Source organism: Vanessa tameamea, chromosome Z, assembly GCF_037043105.1.
Source record: "Vanessa tameamea isolate UH-Manoa-2023 chromosome Z, ilVanTame1 primary haplotype, whole genome shotgun sequence".
NCBI classification, from domain to species: domain Eukaryota; kingdom Metazoa; phylum Arthropoda; class Insecta; order Lepidoptera; family Nymphalidae; genus Vanessa; species Vanessa tameamea.
In genome coordinates, this window is record NC_087341.1 from 11,260,098 (window position 1) to 11,279,465 (window position 19,368).

At 32.2% G+C, this 19,368-nt stretch overlaps 1 protein-coding gene across 2 annotated transcripts in view; it reads right to left on the reverse strand.

Annotated features, from left to right (window-relative positions):
- The window catches only part of LOC113396324 (uncharacterized protein), a 111,974-nt gene that overhangs the window by 15,775 nt on the left and 76,831 nt on the right, over nucleotides 1-19,368 (reverse strand). For both annotated transcript variants that reach the window (XM_026634234.2, XM_026634236.2), the window contains exons 3-9: nucleotides 15,594-15,659; nucleotides 14,875-15,011; nucleotides 14,284-14,471; nucleotides 13,912-14,040; nucleotides 12,057-12,177; nucleotides 1,507-1,791; nucleotides 229-421 (exon numbers count right to left, since the gene is read on the reverse strand). In XM_026634234.2, the coding sequence (XP_026490019.1) occupies nucleotides 229-421; nucleotides 1,507-1,791; nucleotides 12,057-12,177; nucleotides 13,912-14,040; nucleotides 14,284-14,471; nucleotides 14,875-15,011; nucleotides 15,594-15,659 (1,119 nt within the window). The remainder of the gene's footprint in view (nucleotides 1-228; nucleotides 422-1,506; nucleotides 1,792-12,056; nucleotides 12,178-13,911; nucleotides 14,041-14,283; nucleotides 14,472-14,874; nucleotides 15,012-15,593; nucleotides 15,660-19,368) is intronic.

Below are 19,368 nucleotides of genomic sequence, written 5' to 3' on the forward strand. Positions count from 1 at the left end.
ATTTAAACAACAACAAGTCTAGCCGTATATCTATGTCGGAAGTTCAAACGAACGATGTATTTACTACTAGTCTTGAAAATATAAAAATAGTCATCTACAAATAAATCTCTAAAAAGAGAATATATTGTTTTATATGGTCGATACGTGTTCATTACGTTGACTGCAATTGCGGCCTAAATAAATACTCCGTAGGTTGGACCAAATATTTTTTAAAAAAAATTGACATACCTGGCGTTCCCGCTACTACGTCGGGAGCCGGTGCGTCATTGTGCTCCTGGAAATCGAGGTTTGTAGTTGAAGAGGCAGAGGTTCGATCTCCGGGTGGCACATAATAAAATCCTTCGTGATGTGCCGTGCTTCCGACGCACGCTGTGAGTGGTGCGAGGGTTGATAGAAATTGTCGTCGTGGCTCCGATCTTGGCTAAAACATTAAAAAATACGTCAACTATTTTAATCTTTAAAACTTCAATTTTCAAACTATTTATTTGTAAATGAGTAAATGTAAATGAGAATTGAATTTGTGTTGCAAGTTTATCATCTCATCATTTTGATTAAACTTTAAATATGAATTCATAGTGAACAATTTATAAAGTATACCGAAATATATACCTTATCTAAAATTAATAACGGGTAACATAATCATAGACAAGTTCTGATTTAATCTACCCAAATTTCGTATTTAAGTTTAGTAACGAGGCATACAAATTATTATTATATATATTATATGCTAATGCAGCACCCTCCAATTTTCCCTCATTGAAGTAGAATTTCCGAAAGCCCTAGCATGCTAAATTTTAAATCAATCGGACATATATACTATCAGAAATAACGCGATAAGTCAATTCGCTTACTACAATTTAATTTTGTTTGTAAAAAGCATTTGTTATTTATTTATTTTAAGTGAATATGCATTTTATTTATATTGTACTGTATTAAAAACGATGTAACAAAAACCCTAATCCTCAATTGGTGACCATTATCAATACGATGCAGAAAAAAATCTAAAACTGTCTGTGTCTGTATGGTTTTATATACAATACTAGACGTGAATTCTCAAAATTGCTAAAATACCTACCAAATTTGTTCAAAAAATGCACAGTGCCGAGATTCGAAACAGTCTTTCTGCAGTTATTAGTATTTGTTAGTCATTTTGATTCGCCGAAGTGAATCCGTACTTCAGTCTGTAATTCTACTTGTATTTTATACGGGGAATGAAATCGTAGTTTTATAAGGTTTTACCTTTGTATCAACTTTAATATTTTACGACTGAAACGTAAAAGTTTTACGGAATATTCAAAGAAATTCATAATAAGTTTTATTAAAAGGTTTAAAATAACATTATTTAATATAAATTATAGTTCAATATAATTTAATAATTCATTCATATGTATTAAACATGAAACTTGGTAACTGAAAGAAAAAAAATGCTGTACCGAGCATTTTGTCTAAACGTGTTGAGTTTTGCCTAAACGGCATTTGTACGTTAAATTTATATGGATTTTCTACCTTTTGTGGCTCTTGATGTACATCTCCTAAGTCCGGTGGCTGTTGACGAGTCGGCACCGGCGCAGACAGTGTAGATGAGGACGAACTTGACGATGCACTTCCGAATGCCTTCTCGTTATTTTTGTCAATGCTGTTGTAAGATTTCTCACTGGATTTATCGCTACTGCTTGAGAATTTGTCGATACTTGTGCCTGCTGGCGACGACCTCTGGTCCTCGTGTTGTTCATCGTCTTCTACGTCGCAAGTTAATAGTCGAATCCTTTCTGATAGCGATGTAGTTTCTTGCTACAAACATATGATCAAATAATATTTCACAACTCTCACACAATTTGACTTGTCTAATCTATTTAAATTGTTCCTGGAACTAGTAAATGTAATAAATATAGAAATTAAAAAATATTCAAAGGAATTGTGAGTCTACCTATACTGAGATTTATTGTGAAATTTGATTGGAATTTTATATATTATTTTGTATAACTGGGTATAATACGCTAATGGAATGCCCCTCATACTGGGTTGGCGAGTAGAATAAGACTAAGAAAAATAATTTTGAAATTAAAGTAAGTGTTGCGCCTCAATATTATTTTTGAAAAAAAAACATGGTAGATAAGCTCATGTAAGCATTAAAAGCTTTCCTAGTAATAATGGTCGTCCCTATTATTGACACCAGGAACAGGCATAAGGTAGTTTTGTCCGTTACTACACAGGGTTAATAATAATTCTTGGAACAAAGGATTCCTGAAAATGTTTAATTATAAAATACAAAAAAAATTATCGCATTCAGGCCGTTTCAAAAACAAATATATTATAAGGAACAATCATCGTTGAAAACAAAAAGAAAAATCCCTTTTTAAATTCTATGACATAAGGTATTACTTTCCGAATCGGTAGTAAATTTTTACAAGCTTTGTTTAAATGTAATGCTTTTGTTTAAATTTATGTTTGATAAATATTTCGACTCGACGGACGCCTTTTTAACAGTTTTCAGTTGAATTATCTCCCAAATTTTTTACGTTTAAATTAAGAAATATTATATCCTGCTTAACTATTTATATGATTATACAAAATACAAACGGTATTAACATTTATAAACTTACTACTACAGGGCGTAAGCGTAACAACGAGCAACATAGTAAAGTGCTGGTGTTCATTTTATTTTATCGGATTAACCGAGGCGGCTAGTCTACAACGAGCTTAATCACTTTAATTGATCACTCTCGTTTGTGGCAGGTTTATCGGTTACGTATTCAATTTTATTGTTTTCTATTTAATACTAAACGAACATGTATAATTCAGTTAAAGAATTTTTCATTGACCTTTGTATAGTTTCAAGGAAAGAAATATTACTGATTTGGACTAATGCATTAATTACCATAAAATGTAAAAACCACGACTCCCTGAATAAATGAATGAATTGACTTATAGCCAGTATTGCTCTGGATGGTGTAAAGATACCAAATCAATTTAGACAGTTAAAAGTTATGTGATAATAAAGAAATTAGCTTCCAACGAAATCTTCGGCTTCGGTTTTAACAAGCGCCGATATTGAAATAACTAGAACGATTGCACGAGAGCCTAATGAAGAGGCGAAGCGGGCATTTGAGTAATAAATCAATCAAAATATTCTCTATTCGACTAAGTTTACTAAATATTATTATACACTAAATATACTACAGAATGTCTTTATTATAAATTAACAACGGTCACAGGTTTTTTGTCATTAACAATACAAACCGCTATATCCCTGCATTTTAAATCTGTATTGTCTTCGTAAATATTCACTTAAATTACATGCTGCAATTTCTATATTGATCTATATTAAATGCACAATGTATTTAATTTATTTTAAGGATTAACGCTGTGTAGTTTAAAATTGCTTCGTAAATAAGCCATTATTTTTCGTAAAAAGTAAAGGATAAAAAATGGTTATTGTGAGTTATCCCTAAGAGATAGACATATACCATCGCGGACTTTTATTGCAGACCTTTTTAAGTTGTACAATACTGTACTACATTATTTTGATTTATCGCGTTGGTTTTAGCCAGCGTTTGCAATAAGCGCCAAAAACAGTGTATATTTACGACATCACATTAGAAACCTCTAACATAATCAGTGTTTCTCAACTATATTATGCATGTATTATACATATAAACTTGTCTCTTGAATCTTGAATCTGTCTATTAAAAAAACCGTATCAAAATTCGTTCGGTAATTTTAAGGATCTATGCATACATAGGGACAGACAGACAGAGGGAAGCGACTTTGTTTTACACGATGTAGTCATGAATCCGCGTCATTACCCGAGTGGATTTCAGTTTGTGATCAGAATTCTTAAAAAAATTGCAACAACCCCTAATCTATCATATAATTATCATCAATTTTACACCCTTACGTAAACGGTAAAAAAAGTAGCCTATGTCTGTCTTTGGGGTTCGAGCTTCGTACCAAAGTTCATTAATATTGCTTAGCCCTGAAGCGTAACAGGCAGACTTTTGCATTAGTATAGGTACTCCTGGTTTTGTAACATCTACATAACCTTGTTTCAAGTATGATCCCTTGTTTATTAATAATATTTTTAAAGCATGCGATTTAAATTCATGCGGATATTCAAAATATTGAAAATATTTGCGGATAAAATTGAATACCTTGCCACAGGAAATATCTATCGACTTTGCCGAGTCAAAAACTTTATAAACTTATCCTCATTACTCTCTCTACATTTTCGTTGTATGATTATAACTGATTAAATTTAAATTATTAATGTTATTGTGAATATACATAGTGTTTTTGTAAATATACTGTGATACTATTTTATTAAAAACATAACGATCTCTTTTGTTAAATGGAAACAAATTCACTATATATATCGTTAATCAAGCTAATTTGCCCGAATACGTAATACTATTAAACTAACCAAAATATACTAATCGACTATAACATATGTGTGCTGCCTAAGATTTCAAACCACGTCTGCCGCGCAGCTGAGTCTCTCTCATAGGGACGATAAATGAGGATTCCACTAAAGTTTGATCCAATAAGATTCCTAAAAACATAGAAGCTTCGACTGCATCAGTATATTAAAATTTTGGTTTCTCACATTAGGTAGGCTAAAAGTTACATATTTTGTCATTCAAACCAAATTATTTTATTGTAAATCAATATCCGTGATAATGCAATGCTCACATCGTGTTTAGTATTATCCTGTCGACTTTAAAAATAATACATTATCAGAAATACTGATCAATGTAGCTTTAATTAAGAAAGTATTAAAAGTCCAAATATTTTGTAGCGATCTTTACTTTTTGTCGTATTAGATTACATAAAGTTAAATGATTAAACTTGTTAGTACGATACAGATTATTTATAATTATATTGTACCTTATTATTATTAGCGCATATGTGATAATTATTGAAAAAAATTAAAACCTTCCGTGATTTTTAAATGAGTTTTAAATAAATAAATATCATAATATAATTGACAGTATTCGAGATGTTATTATTTTTGATAAGTTTTCACGTGATTTTAATCATTTTATTTCGGTGTTTATACAAATTTCATTCACTATTATTTTATTAAAAACATATTATTTTTTTTATATTTGAACTGAATTTATTACGGCTATTAATTAAACATTCGGCTTCGGCCAACGATCGATATTCTTCTGAAAATATAATACTTGTGGGCAGACGTGTATTTGAATGAATTTTTTAAGTCCAAGTATTTAACTGTAATTTTATAAATAACAATCTAAAAAAAATTTAAAATATTTATACGATTGGGAAAATGAGATTGTTCAATGAGCTAATATTTTATGTTGTTTAATATTAATTTTAATTCTTCGTATGGGATAAGATGTTAAAATATTATGTAAGCTCATATTAAATTAACTTTGTACAAGTTCGTTATACCTAATGGTAATTGCAGAACTTATCTCGGTGAAGCGTGACTTGGACTGAACTCGCAAATAACATATGTATATGCCAAAATATTTGCCTTTTCACAGAATAATTAACGTAAGAGCACCATTTGCCTTTACTTGCCATACTTTTGCAATGTAATGAAAAAGCTCATCTGCAATCTCTAAAGTAAATCTAGAGAAACGACGAAATATTCATTAAACTGGAGCTTATTTTACGACGCTGCCCAACTGTAGGTGTTGGATGTGTTAAATGATATGTGACAGATGCTCCATTACAATGTTATTCTTCTCCGCTGAGCAAGTGATTTTAAACATAAAGTAAGCACTTAAATATCCACGTAGTGCTTACATTAGAACCCACGATCTTTATTTTCTTCTTTAAAACCGGAGCACCGACTGTGTCTTTCGGATCAGAAATCTATATCTCCGATATTTCATTTCAATATAAATAATATCAATATATTTTTAAAGAAAAATATATAAACGTATGCGTTCTCTTGCAAGTCATTGTAATAACGCTTTTCGTAGCTCGTCGTTAAATAGGTCTTTTTTTTGACTTTGTAGAAACGCTTTGTAGTTGACTTAGTTTGTGAGTAATATTTTTATATTTTAGTTCATACATGTGAAAACTGTTGAGTTGAATGTCAATATGAGATGTATTCAGGAGTAGAATTAAGCTTTACATAATTTTACACAATGCAAGTCAAGTTTAGAGAACCTTTGTCGGAAATGTTTGAGTTTTATAAATTGGAATATTTTATTTTTATTTTATGAGAAAATTTTATATTATATATAGTGTATATATAATATAAAAATAAAATAAAATAAATAAATAAATTATTAATAGAATAAATAATAATTTGTATAATCAAAATAGCATCTTACTAATATTATAAACGCAAAGTTCAGAGGATGGATGTTTGTTTGTTAATCATGCCAGAACGGCTGAACGGATCTAAATTAAATTATTCACAGAGATAAATTATAGTCTGGAATAGAAAATAGGTTAATTTTTATCTCCTGAAAATTAATTTCCTTTGAGGTGGATTTGTGACCTAACCTGCACAGAGACTCCACCTATAACGCGCGCAAAGCTACGGACAGAAACTAGTGTGGTATATGACGGAATTTTTATAAAATTATATAGCAGACGGGCCAAAGTGGATGGTGGCCACCCAATGGTGAGTAGTCTCCACTGCCTAAAGACATTGACATTGTAAGAAATACTTCACCATTCCTTACACCTTCAACTCTGCAGCTGCAGAACTAAATTCAAAATCGTTAAGTCCATTAAACCTTTAATTAGGTACATTCGTCCCATCAATTCATAAAAACAGATATGTAAAAAAGCGTAGACAAGAACCATTTTCCTTCGATTTTAAATCGTAATCCACATTTTTTAAATTAAGTATAAATATAATACATAGCTTATCTTGAAAAACCAAAACAATCTATTATCGAAAGCTATGTCGTAAAAATGTTTATATGTTAATGTTAATGTTATTATAAAGTATAAAAACTCTTAAATTATTATAATCTAAACTACAATAATCTTTTTGCATTAGCTACACCAGCCAGTTGAATAAAAATTTTAACAGACAATAATTTGTGTCTTGCAAATAAGTAGGTACGAAAGTGCTAGAACTGAAATGTGCGACTTTAGCCGTGCGAAACTTATGAAACATTAACGGAAGCACACAAATTAATCCCCCCGAGTTGTGAATTAAAAAAAGCAGCCTGTTACCTTCCCCGCGACTCAAACTATCTCCATACCAAATGTCATCTAAATTTGTCAAGAGTCTTAAGCGTAAAGAGGTAACAGAGAGTTACTTTCTTATTTATAATATTAGTAAAGATGTAGCTACGAAGTATTGGTACTGTATACACACCACGAACACAAAAGTGAGTAGAGAGTGGCCGCAGACAGGGGTATCCAAGTCTTACCTAAGGAACTCCAAATATCAGGTAAAAAAAAACCATTAATCAGTAATAACATTATTCTGTATTTGAAATAAGAATCATTATATTATTGTCATGTTAAATATATAAAATATATTTTATGTGTAATGCCCATAGGATTCATTCATGCATTCCTGGACGTATCAATTATATTAAAAAAATAAAACTTGGGAAACCTTTAATTTTATCCGTTTATTGTAAAAGGGTATTAAGAATTTTATATCATTCGAACTGGTTTCAAATTCACTTGCCAGATTTTATATCTTACACTAACATATTAGTACTATCATCGATCGTTTGTCCTTACTCAATTGAGATTTATACAAAATGTTATTATTGTATTTATCTCTCAAATCTTCACATTTTGCATATATCATCCCTAATACAGTTAATTTACCTTTTCTTTAGCCTCATAGTCACATAGATTCTTACTTAAAATATTCTTGTAACATTACCTTAACCATACTTAGTATTAGATGTCTACATGATATTTGTAAGTCCCTCAACTTTTCTACCTCAATAGTTATTTTTAAAAATATACACTAATATCATATAATCGTATCCATTTTAATCAGCTTTAACATTCTTCTATCACCCGGTTAGTGGCCCAATATTTCGTTCCATACATGATAATGGCTTCAGTATGAGCTGGTCGTAAGCACCTGATATGGTTTAATTTACTATAAATAAAACCATATTAAAAAGCATGTACAATTTAATTATAATAGCTTACAAATATAGATTTCACGATTAGCAAATTGAATTTGTTTGAAAAAATACGACTTTTCGTATGCGCTACACAAAACCCTATTTCGTCTAAAAATGAAAATAAACGCACCAGTTGCTTCACTTAGTAAACTTATGGTTACTAACATAATATCTTATCTTATGTTATAAATTTCAATGAAAACATCTAATTAAAGTTAATAGTTTTATGAAACCCTAATTAAGCAAATAGCTGGTGTTTTAAACGGTTTTTAACAAGCTCAGTGTTTGTTATATTATTTGTTAGTCTGCACATTTGTTTGTCAAACAGACTACATATTTGACATATTTGAGTGATTTTGTTTGGTTGACGTCTTGTTTGACGAGCACCTTTGAACGTGTGCTATATCGTGTTTTTGAAGCAAAATCTCAGTCTTCGAATTGATTTCAATACTGCTCTCCAGTTTTTGAAACCCTGATCAGTCAGATTAAATAATTTTAATTTAATTTGAACGATTATTGGTCGTTGGCAGCCAATGACTCAATGACTAATGAACAATCAGTACTTAGCCAGCGTAGTCAATCATAAGCGACAAGAAGCCTTTCATATACATTTCTAGCTGGTTGCTTGGAATTTTAAATCGAAAGATTATTTGGAGAACATGTTAATCAAAATTTTATTAAAAAGTTTACATAAGTGATGCCGTGTAAGTATATCTTATAAATATTTCAAGGTTCTAGTTCTTTCATTTTTGTTTAAATGTAAATTGAATTATTCTGGAATAGCAATCATGAGTTCTATTTAAAAATTATATTGATACTAATATGTTAACTCAGCGTTTATAAAATCCATCAATACTTTGAAACTAGATTTAGAATTTTTAACTTCATCAACGGGTTTCAATCCAATGGTTTTTGATTTTATTCCATCAATTTAACGTTCGACATTTTGTCAAAAATTGGTATCAAGTACAAAATTAAGCTTAATGATAAATATTTTAAACGGGTAATTTGAACTCGTATAAGCTGTGTATAACGTAAAAACTATTAAGATTATGTCAACACAATTTTCACAGATATTCACGTTTTTTAATATTGTTAACAACATTTTATAAGTTAAAATACAATAAGTATAATATTTAGACGTTCAAAAAAATACTATTAAATTAGTGTTAGTAACAGTAAGAAATAATATTTACACTACGGCTTAAGATTGTAATATTACATTTTTTTTTACATTAACAGCCTGTAAATTTCCTACTGCTGAGCTAAGGCCTCCTCTCCCTTTGAGGAGAAGGTTCGGAGCATATTCCACCACGCTGCTCCAATGCGGGTTGGTGGAATACACATGTGGCAGAATTTCGTTGAAATTAGATACATGCAGGGTTCCTCACGATCTTTTCCTTCACTGCCGAGCATGAGATGAATAAACACAAATCAAGCATCTGAAAATTCAGTGGTGCTTGCCTGGGTTTGAACCCGAAATCATCGGTTAAGATGCACGCGTTCTAAGCACTGGGCCATCTCGGCTCATTGTAAAAAATCTACTTTTGGTTAATATTTTTATTGTAATTTCTAATTATAATAATTTAATGTCATAAATTGTAATTTATAAAAATCTAAATATTATGTGAATTATATATTTAATGTAAAATAATATATATTTATTGGACCGCGGGTGCAATATTATATATATTGACATTTTATTAAAATTTGAGATAGTTAATTCTCTATTAAAATATGTCTCACAAAAATATTATTACTCTTAAAATCTACGATTCATAAGTGCAATCGTATCATGCTTATACGTATTTCTATAATATTATAAATCAGGTTGTTGTGAGCTTAGCTAGCTTTAAGGTAAGTGAATGATATACAAACATAGTCTTGTCATAGTTTTATTCAGTTTAATTAGGAGCAAGGTAAAGTTGATCGTTTTGAACACCTATTAGCAACAGTAATGATTCATTTAAATTTGCATTCCCATTAAACTTCTTCGTAATTATCAAGAGTAATTAACAGTTTAAATTGTATAATTTACTTATATTTAAACGTTCTATTATATATAAAATATATGCTTTAACTAAGCCGTTTCCCACGTAGACATCACATACGACGTTATTGGTATATTTGTATTGATAGGGTTTCAATGATTATATTTTATTATATATTTAAATAGCGTTTTTGTCGATTGTATATAATATAAAGTATTTCAGCCATTATATCACATTAATTTTCCAATTCTCAAGTTTCAGCTGTTAGACTTTATTATATTAATTTAAATATGATCTTTGATGTCTGCAATAAAAATAAACATATCATATGTCGTATGATTCTTTGTATAAAAACGTATACATTTATATAATGTTTTACATAGGCAAGAGAAACTTTCCAAAAAAATTTATAATTTAACTATAATTTTGTTTTAAATAATCGTGCCAATATAGTAAGGTATGATTGTTAGTTATTTTTTCTGGATTTCCGAACAAACTACTCATGTGATTTATTTTCACTCCTGTGAGTTATGGAACTTCATTCGCAATCATCTCTACTAATACTATAAATGCGAAAGTAATTCTGTATGTCTGCCAATTTGATGAAATTTGATACGAAATAAGCTTAAACTCTAAGAAAAGACTTAGGCTGTTGTAGCGTATTTAGGTTTTATGCATATATTGAAACGTCACTAATTGTGTCCATGGTATGATTTAGACGTATGACGTACTTCCCTTCTCGTGTGCGTTGCAGTAACGTGTGCATTGTGAGTGCGCCGCACTTCAAAATTAGCTAGTATAACGGGCTATTATCCTTCTCCTATAACACCACCCATCCCTTGGCTGTGTTCTTCGATTGTGTGAAGACTAAGGGAGTGCTCCCAACAAGAAAGTGTCTTCAAAAGTGTGAGCCCAACAACTCCCCTTTTTACTCAACTAAATACTGTCCATTTATCTCTCGCGTGTACAACTGTCATATATCCCTAGCAGCTGACGATCAATCCCTAAAACGCGAGAGAAACCGATGGCGTCAACTTTCGTACCACAAAATATTTAAAATACAATAGATGTTCATATTTTGTCTGATAGATTCAGACTCTTTTATTTTATAAGTCATCAATCAACATTATACAAAATTTTGAAGGAGATAATTTATAAGTAAAGGTGGATATAGATAATAATTTATTTCTCGCCTTTGAGGCACTATAGTATGTTAATTAACAAGATAATCAGATTTGAATCAAAGATAAATATAGTCGACCCACTTTCAAATGACGCGATATCTAAACAATAGCAGCGTTTGACAATTAACAACGACTAAACTCGAGTTTACAGCTGTATAAACCCTTTCATTTATTTATAATCATTTCTAATCAAATATCAGTGGGAGGATTCAAAGCACATTTATAAATATATGAAATTGAATACAAATTGAAACAAACGAATGTCTGAAATCCGAAATTTTAAAATATAAACCAATTCAGAAATATTTCGTAACAGACTATCATTTCAAAAAAGATATAATCTAATTAAACGAGTGTTTAGTCGATATATGTTGAAGTTGATTACTGCACTTTTATGCAGAATTTAAGGAATAAGATGAAATGTGAAGAACGTAAGTGAATCGGAGGTTAGGTTAACATTAAGATATTTTAGTTTGTTTATATTTCTTCGTAAACTGCTGTGATGGATAACTATCAATGAAATCTATCTATTAAAGATAAATATAATTATGCTGTCCTGAATTTTCCGTGGACTTTTGGAGACAATTATAAAATAAATCGTTTTCGTGGGTCTATTGCAATTTTGACAACGACGATTTGAGACTACGTTCCTAATAAACTATATCTCAAAAAAAAATAAGCAGCGTAATATAACTATGATATTGTGAATATAAATATTATATTAAGACATGCAATAACTGCAGGTATTATTACATGTTTGTAGTAAAAGTAAATTTAATAACACCAACCTTTGGTTGTTGCTTTTTTCTGGCTTCGCTTCGGAGAAGTGAACATCTTAAAGCGTTTCTTTCAGCGACGCGTCTTACGGCAGCCTCTTCGGCTTTAGGTCTCCCCCCCGCGTCCCATGCTCTGTATATAAATCATTTAATTTAGAAAGACAAAACTTTTTAAAATAACAACTAAATGAGTTGATTGCATAGGATCGTATTAAACGAATATTTTAAGACCTTGATATAATTTTTGAAATTTCAAATTATTGAATGTGTACATTCAAAAAGTTTCGGATGATTTTATAACCTTTAAATTACAGTAAATAATTAACACAGAAATATATAGCCGCCGTATTGAAAAAGTAATTTTTCTATTGTTTTATTAAGGTTTTTTCAACAAAGACTAGAACCGCTTCTTTATCTACGACGCTGTTCTGATGACAAGAAGGAAATATTGACGACTGTTCATTAATTTAAAAGAAGAATACTTTAATAAAAATAAGAGTTATGTTGATAACAAAAGTATTATATTGTAAATTAAATAATAAATTAATGTTTTAGTAAATAAAATTACCGTACCACCATACGGTAATTTTCGCGAATTATAGGTGCTTTGAAGGATGTCTTGGCATGTATGCACTATGCATATTCGCGTTAATTTTCCTGAGAATAAAATACTCCAAAAAGATGATATGAGTTCGTGTTATGATAACTGTACCCATTTGACATTAAATTCGAATCTGTTGTTTTTACATCTGCTTATAATTTGTCATAATATTGATGAGTGGAATCTACACTTCTTTTCCACTCATTGGAAAACGATTTAGGGGCTTCTATTTTTAGCGGGTGTTTTTATGTTACATTAAATTCATCCCTACCAAATTCCGCTCGAGAATCGATTGCCGCAAAATCCGTACGATACAGGAATTTCAAAATTTAAGTATTTAACTCAAATCATTTCAGAGATTTAACGATAATATAAGTGTTTCTCTCCCTTCTTTGCCTGAAAGAAAAGTAGGATCGTTTTATTGAGTAGACACCCACTAAGGAAGGAATTTTGGAAATTCTACTTCTAGGAGGGTGAAATAGGGATTGAAAGTTTACCCCGAGAACCCCCTCTAGGTGTTGGAGGCCCGCATAGGCGGGCCGACCGTCAGGGCGTCACGGTAGCATGCGCAAGCGATCCCGTGGCGCCCGCCGAAAGACGGAGAGGGTACCGCTGGTTTTTTAGTGGGTAAACCCGGCGTACCTGGGCGCACTAGCCGTCCAAGGCTCCGGGGAGTACCCCCCCCACCTTCCATCACGTGGGGGAAGCGCGAAACGCATTTTTCCAGCGAGTAAAAAAAAGGGGGTTGAAAGTTTGTATGAAAGTCCGCCATTTTTTAATTTAGAAATATGAAACTTAATTTTTGGGATACTGATTAAAAATGAGTAGATACGTATTTAAAGCTTTTGTGGATATTCTACCCTAAATACAAACCAATGTGGTATACAAAGAGGTCTTAAATTAACGTAATATTTTAACTTAATCTGTAAATATATTCAACTTCCACGCGAGCAAAGCCGCGGGCCTCAGCTAGTAGGTATATAATATATAAACAGAAATAATATTTTGACACAACAAAACACGTTAAAAAGGTGTATTTTTAAAAGTATAAAACATATGAAGAGCAGTAAACTGTCATAGGCGTCATGTTGGCATTTAATTTATCGTTTTTAACTTAAGTTGTCGATAAAAAATGTATTTAAATAGGTTATAATAGACTGCCAAACTACTGTAAAATAACAATTTAAGCCTAAAATATCATTTTAAAAGAATAAATCTAAAACGGTAAAATTTAAATATTATATTAGTACAAAAATACGCATTGACCTGAGTGTTTCAGAAGTAACCAGCTGGGGTTCAATTGCCGGGGGCGGCGGTCGGCTGCTGTTGAACAGTTGTTGCACCGCTGAATTCGTTTTGGGCGCGCTTATCGTCAAAATCAATGGCGTCTCTAATCTGTCCGACCAAAATAACTACGTTACTATGCATTTGTGACACACTAATTTGACAAGTGATTGTACTATTTAAGGACATCGTCATTAAATATGAATATGAAAACTATTTAAAAGATCACAGTCGTATATTGAAGAAATAATAATAGTAGAGACATTCAAAATCAAAATATACATTAGTCAAGAAGGCTTTTACAAGCACTTTTGAAATACAAATAACACATTATAGAACAGTTCTAAAACATACCTGTGTCCAACGTTGGAACTTAATTCTTTATGAGAACTTTGTTCTGAGTCCGATAAATGAAGAGGTTCCACCTCATTCTTTTCGATAACTTCATCTTCACATTCTTTTGATTTCTCAACAAACCGAACAAATCTTGGTGTAATTGAACCGTCTTCATCACTTGCAGTTGTTGAACGTTGATCGTCATTCTGTTTGGACAATAATAATGATATTGTAAACTAAGAATTATTTAAATCGTTTTTGTTGATGTGAGTTATACTAGTGATATTATAAATATGTAGAGTTTTATCATTCGTTTGAATTTTGTAGATAAAATTTAAGGATATATCATTTTCTTACTGTAATTTTACTAGACATATTCAGCGACATTTTAATAATCAAAATGAAACATGATTTCTTTAAATATCAAGCAGTGTTAATTTTATTTACGTATTATATTATACTAGTTAAAGAATTAACAAAATTAACTTTTCATATGGGTACAGCATGCTCATATAAATCACTTATTGTATACGTATATTTATGAAAAATAAACGTAATCTAATGAAAACGATCCAGTTCGTGCTTATAATTTGATCTATATATGCTTACTTGTTCACAGGTGTCTTTGTCGGTATCTAATGATTTCCACAGTCGTCCTCCCTTCAATATGCCCGCTCGACGTTGTCGTAGCGGTGAATTTTCTGATGACATTTGCCCTTCATTTTCAATAACTTCACTTTCCTCACCTTCAGAAAATATTTGGTATAACAGCAAATATTAGGTTTACATTATATTGCTTATTCGAATTTAGTAAATAACAAATTAGATTTTTTTATTATAAAAACAAGAATAGCGAATAAATAACGGTTTTGATGGTTAACTTTATAAAATTACGGATTTTTGCTATTCTTTGAGATGATTTAAGAAAAGCAAATTTGATGGTTCAAAAATATTTCACATAAAAATAATTAAACCTGGCTACATTTTCATATTTATTCAAAGAAGTAGTGCTATCAAACTTATGTAAAAACTATTATTCTCAAATAAAAATCAAATCAAAGATCTTTAAGTAACTTATTTCATCGAGTTACTTCTATTTTACTTTATTTGTTCAGAAACACCACTGAGGTTATTTATAAATTGTATACTATCAAGAGCAAAAACATTTTATAGATATTTACAGAAGTTAAAGGATCGCTTAATTTCATTTTATTTTCTGTGAAACATTACTTTTCATTTTAATACATTATGAAAAGCGGAATATTCGCTTTAGTGTTTGATCGCTTTAAACATGACAGATTGATATAAAATAAATGTGAAATACGAACTCTTTGCTGGTGCCATGGTCGGCAACTCTGTTGGCGTTTCTTCTATACACATATCTGGAGGGCATTCTGCAACAAAGAGAATATTTAAAATAACAATTTTATGTGATGAATGACAGACATATTTATGATATTTAAAAAAAAAGCAATAATAATTAACATATTATTTTATTCAATCATTATTGTGGTATTACTAGTTTTGTTTAAATTTTCCATCTCTGTCTACAGGCAAGTAAGTTACAACCAATAAAATATATTCCACTGTCGAGTAACGAACTTTTCTTATTAAGAAAGGTTAGGTAGATACCAAGCTATCTTTGCAGCCCTAACAATATTTCACTACTTGGATATATGTTACAGGTATAAAAGAAAGAGTATAGTAGATCTGGACCTTGGCTTAATTTAATGCATTTTATCCACTAAGCCATCTTAGTTATATTTCAAGTCGAACATATATTTGTAAAATGACTACAGCGAAATGTTTGTCCATTTACATGAATGTAAATACGGTAAAATTCTATCGTACTGTGAAAAGTGATACTTTAACATATATAGGTTAGGTTAATGAGAAAAACGTCGGTTGAAAAATATTGTAAATAGTAATACTTGAATTTCGTCGACTAAAATGAATATGTAATATATTTTATTAAGCAACAATATTAAATACACTTCTCGTTGAAATCTTTGAAAAAATGGTGCAACATACACATTATAAGATTGTAATACAAATGAGCTTAGGAAGCTTACGTAACCACAATCTATTTCAGTTCGTTTTTCTTTCGAACATGATTTAGACACAGAATATTATACATATTGGAATGGAAGATCTGAAACACAGATAATAGTTCTGTCTGCTCTGTCTGGCTGCGACTGAAGCTGACTTCACACATCGTTCAATTCATTGCACTAAATTTAGACAATAGCTTGGGTTAGATTGGGTATTCAGTAACGACTCTCGTTAGTTTGTCTAAATCTTCGTGTTAATGGCGTCGCAGCTGCTATTTCACCGAACTGCAAGTTTATATTACAAGAATAAATTTTAATCTTATTAATCATACCAAGCACTCTAGAATTTAGTTGTTAACTGTTAGCTGTGCTGTCTTCAGTTACGTTTTGTGTCACTGTGTTACATTTTATTTTAAATTGAATCCATCTCTTTGAGTATGAATGAAATATAAAAATCGATTATATTTGACACATTTTTAAATGCCGAACAGCAGTGCGATTCTGAAAGATTTAACTTAGTATCTCACTCGTAAAATGTTGACAATCGACTTTACGGTGATACGTACATACATTCATGAGACTATCGTTATAAATTATAGTGTATATATATACCCTAAAATTATAACAATAGTCTCATGAATGAAGCTATGTATATTATGTTGCCGTTTACACGTTGCAATTTCAGTAAATAATTTTAGAGATATTTTTAATAGAAATTTGATAATATTGAAAATAAAATTAGTTTAAAAATATATTTAGTTCATTTAGTTGTAACGTTACTAGCACTCAATTTGCGTGCAAAAACGATTGAGCCGTAATTAAAAGGTTGAATTAAAAATTCAGCTGATTTGATTCCCAAAGATCTCCGTGATCACTCGTCCCTTGATAACTACTGATTTTATAAAGTATAAAATTTGTTTAAATTTCATCTATACTAACATTATAAATGCGGAAATATCTCTGTCTTTCTGTTGCTCTTTCATGGTCAAACCACTGAATCGAATTTGATGAAATTTGGTATGCAAGCAAGCTGAAATTCCAAGTAGGAACATAGGCTACATGCCCCTAAGACACACGTTAAGCCGCGAGTGACAAATAGTTATTTATAGACCAGCCGACACAGAACTTTTATATTGAAAGACATCCATAACAAGTCACACAACAACTTACTGATCACGTCATTCATAACAATCTGCTGAATAGTTTGGTAGCGCTAAGCGAGACATTAAGCTACAACATTCATTTATTTATTTAGATTGTAAGAGAGATGGTCTACAGGCTAGGAAAACAGGTCACCCTGCCAGTGCTTTCGGAGCGCTTAGGCGGCAGTAGCAGCGAAGGGCTCTCACGACGTGGTGCGCCCGTCTCCGTGGAGATCGGTACGCGCATAAACGCGTCGTGAGTGCGATCCTACCGGCCTTCGAGGCCTAGATGCGTAGGAAGCGACGAGTCACCTTCCGACTTACACAGGTGCTGACCGGTCACGGTTGCTTTGGAGAGTACTTGTGTAAGATCGGACGCCAGGCGACGGCGGTTTGTCACCACTGCGGGGCGGACCAAGACACTGCCCAGCATACGCTGGAGGCGTGTTCCGCGTGGACCGTGGAGAGGCAGGTCTTGGTCCAGGAAATCGGGTGAAATCTCTCCCAATGGACAGTCGTGTCGGCGATGCTACGCAGGGAATCGACGTGGGAGCCCGTAGTCTCCTTGAGAGAGACCGTCATGGTCTAGAAGGAGATTGCGGAGCGGGCTCGGGAGAGGGCTGATCCCGCCCGGCGGAGACGACCCACGGGTGGTCCTCCCGGCCTCCAAGCCCCATTGCCCGGAGCGGAATAAATAGGACATTCCCTCCGGCCGTGGGTGCGTGAGATGGGGGTATCATGCATCCGTTTCATACGGCCGAGAGGAGGACGGCAGTCCGGTTATGGCCCCGGACTCCCGGTGTACGCACCAGCGAGGGGTGCGAGGAGGGCGAGACCATTCTTCGCCCTCCTGAATCGTGCTCCGCCAGCCACGAGCGGAACAACGCACGCAGCGGACGTGCTGCGAAAGCGATCCCGCAGCCTCTCCGTTTCCTTGCTGATGGCGGCCATCACAGGGGTTTTTAGTGAGTACAAATCTCACATAGCCCGACATCCCCCGCAGGAGAACAGGTCAATTGATATTTATGACAGAATATTGCGGTTTTGGAACGTGTGTGTCCACCAAAACGCATTGTGATGGAATAAGTTTCCTCCTGATGAGGAAAGCATTCTATGACTAGCAATTGGAACAAAGGTTGTTATTTTCTAGGAGACGTAAAATATAAGAACAAATAAAATTGACTTATCTGCGCTCTTTATAATTCCATAACAATATCCATTCGTAATTATGTATGTGTATGTTTGTGATCGTTTTTTTGTTCATAAAATAGCATAGTTTTCAAAAATGTTGGTGTAAACCATTTGCGTTATCTCTCAGTCGTTGCGTTGCGTTGCAACAAACATGTCACAGTTTCCAGGGAAAAAGCGTTGTAGCGTATCAGGTGAAAATCTGAATAAATAAATAATATATGACAAAAAGTTGTGATATAAGTTACTCATTGATGGAAAAACGTAATCTATACTAATATTATAAATGCGAAAATAACTTGTCTGTTAGGATTTTATGGCTAACCTCATAGGCTAGGGGAGCGAAACCGCAAGCGACAACTAATTACTTTTTAATATGAATTTTGTTTGTGTGCTAGGTTGAATTAACATTCAACATTTCAAGTGAAAATATTAAATAAACCAATGGTAATTCATAGGTTATCTAAAATAGGTAAAAACTGTTCGAGCTATTTCCAAAATGTAGGTACTCTGTTATTAATCTGCTTTCAGACGGGAGTTTTAAAGGGAGCGAATTAATTCGTGCAACAATATCTATCAGAATGCATCAATTTAAGAGAAGATAAATCAAATGCGATCGTTGATTTCGACGAGATATCTCTCGTGAGTAGAAACATAAGTACCGCTTCATATTTGCCTATACTAACGACTAACTAGTTTGCACAGTTCAACTGCATGTTCGA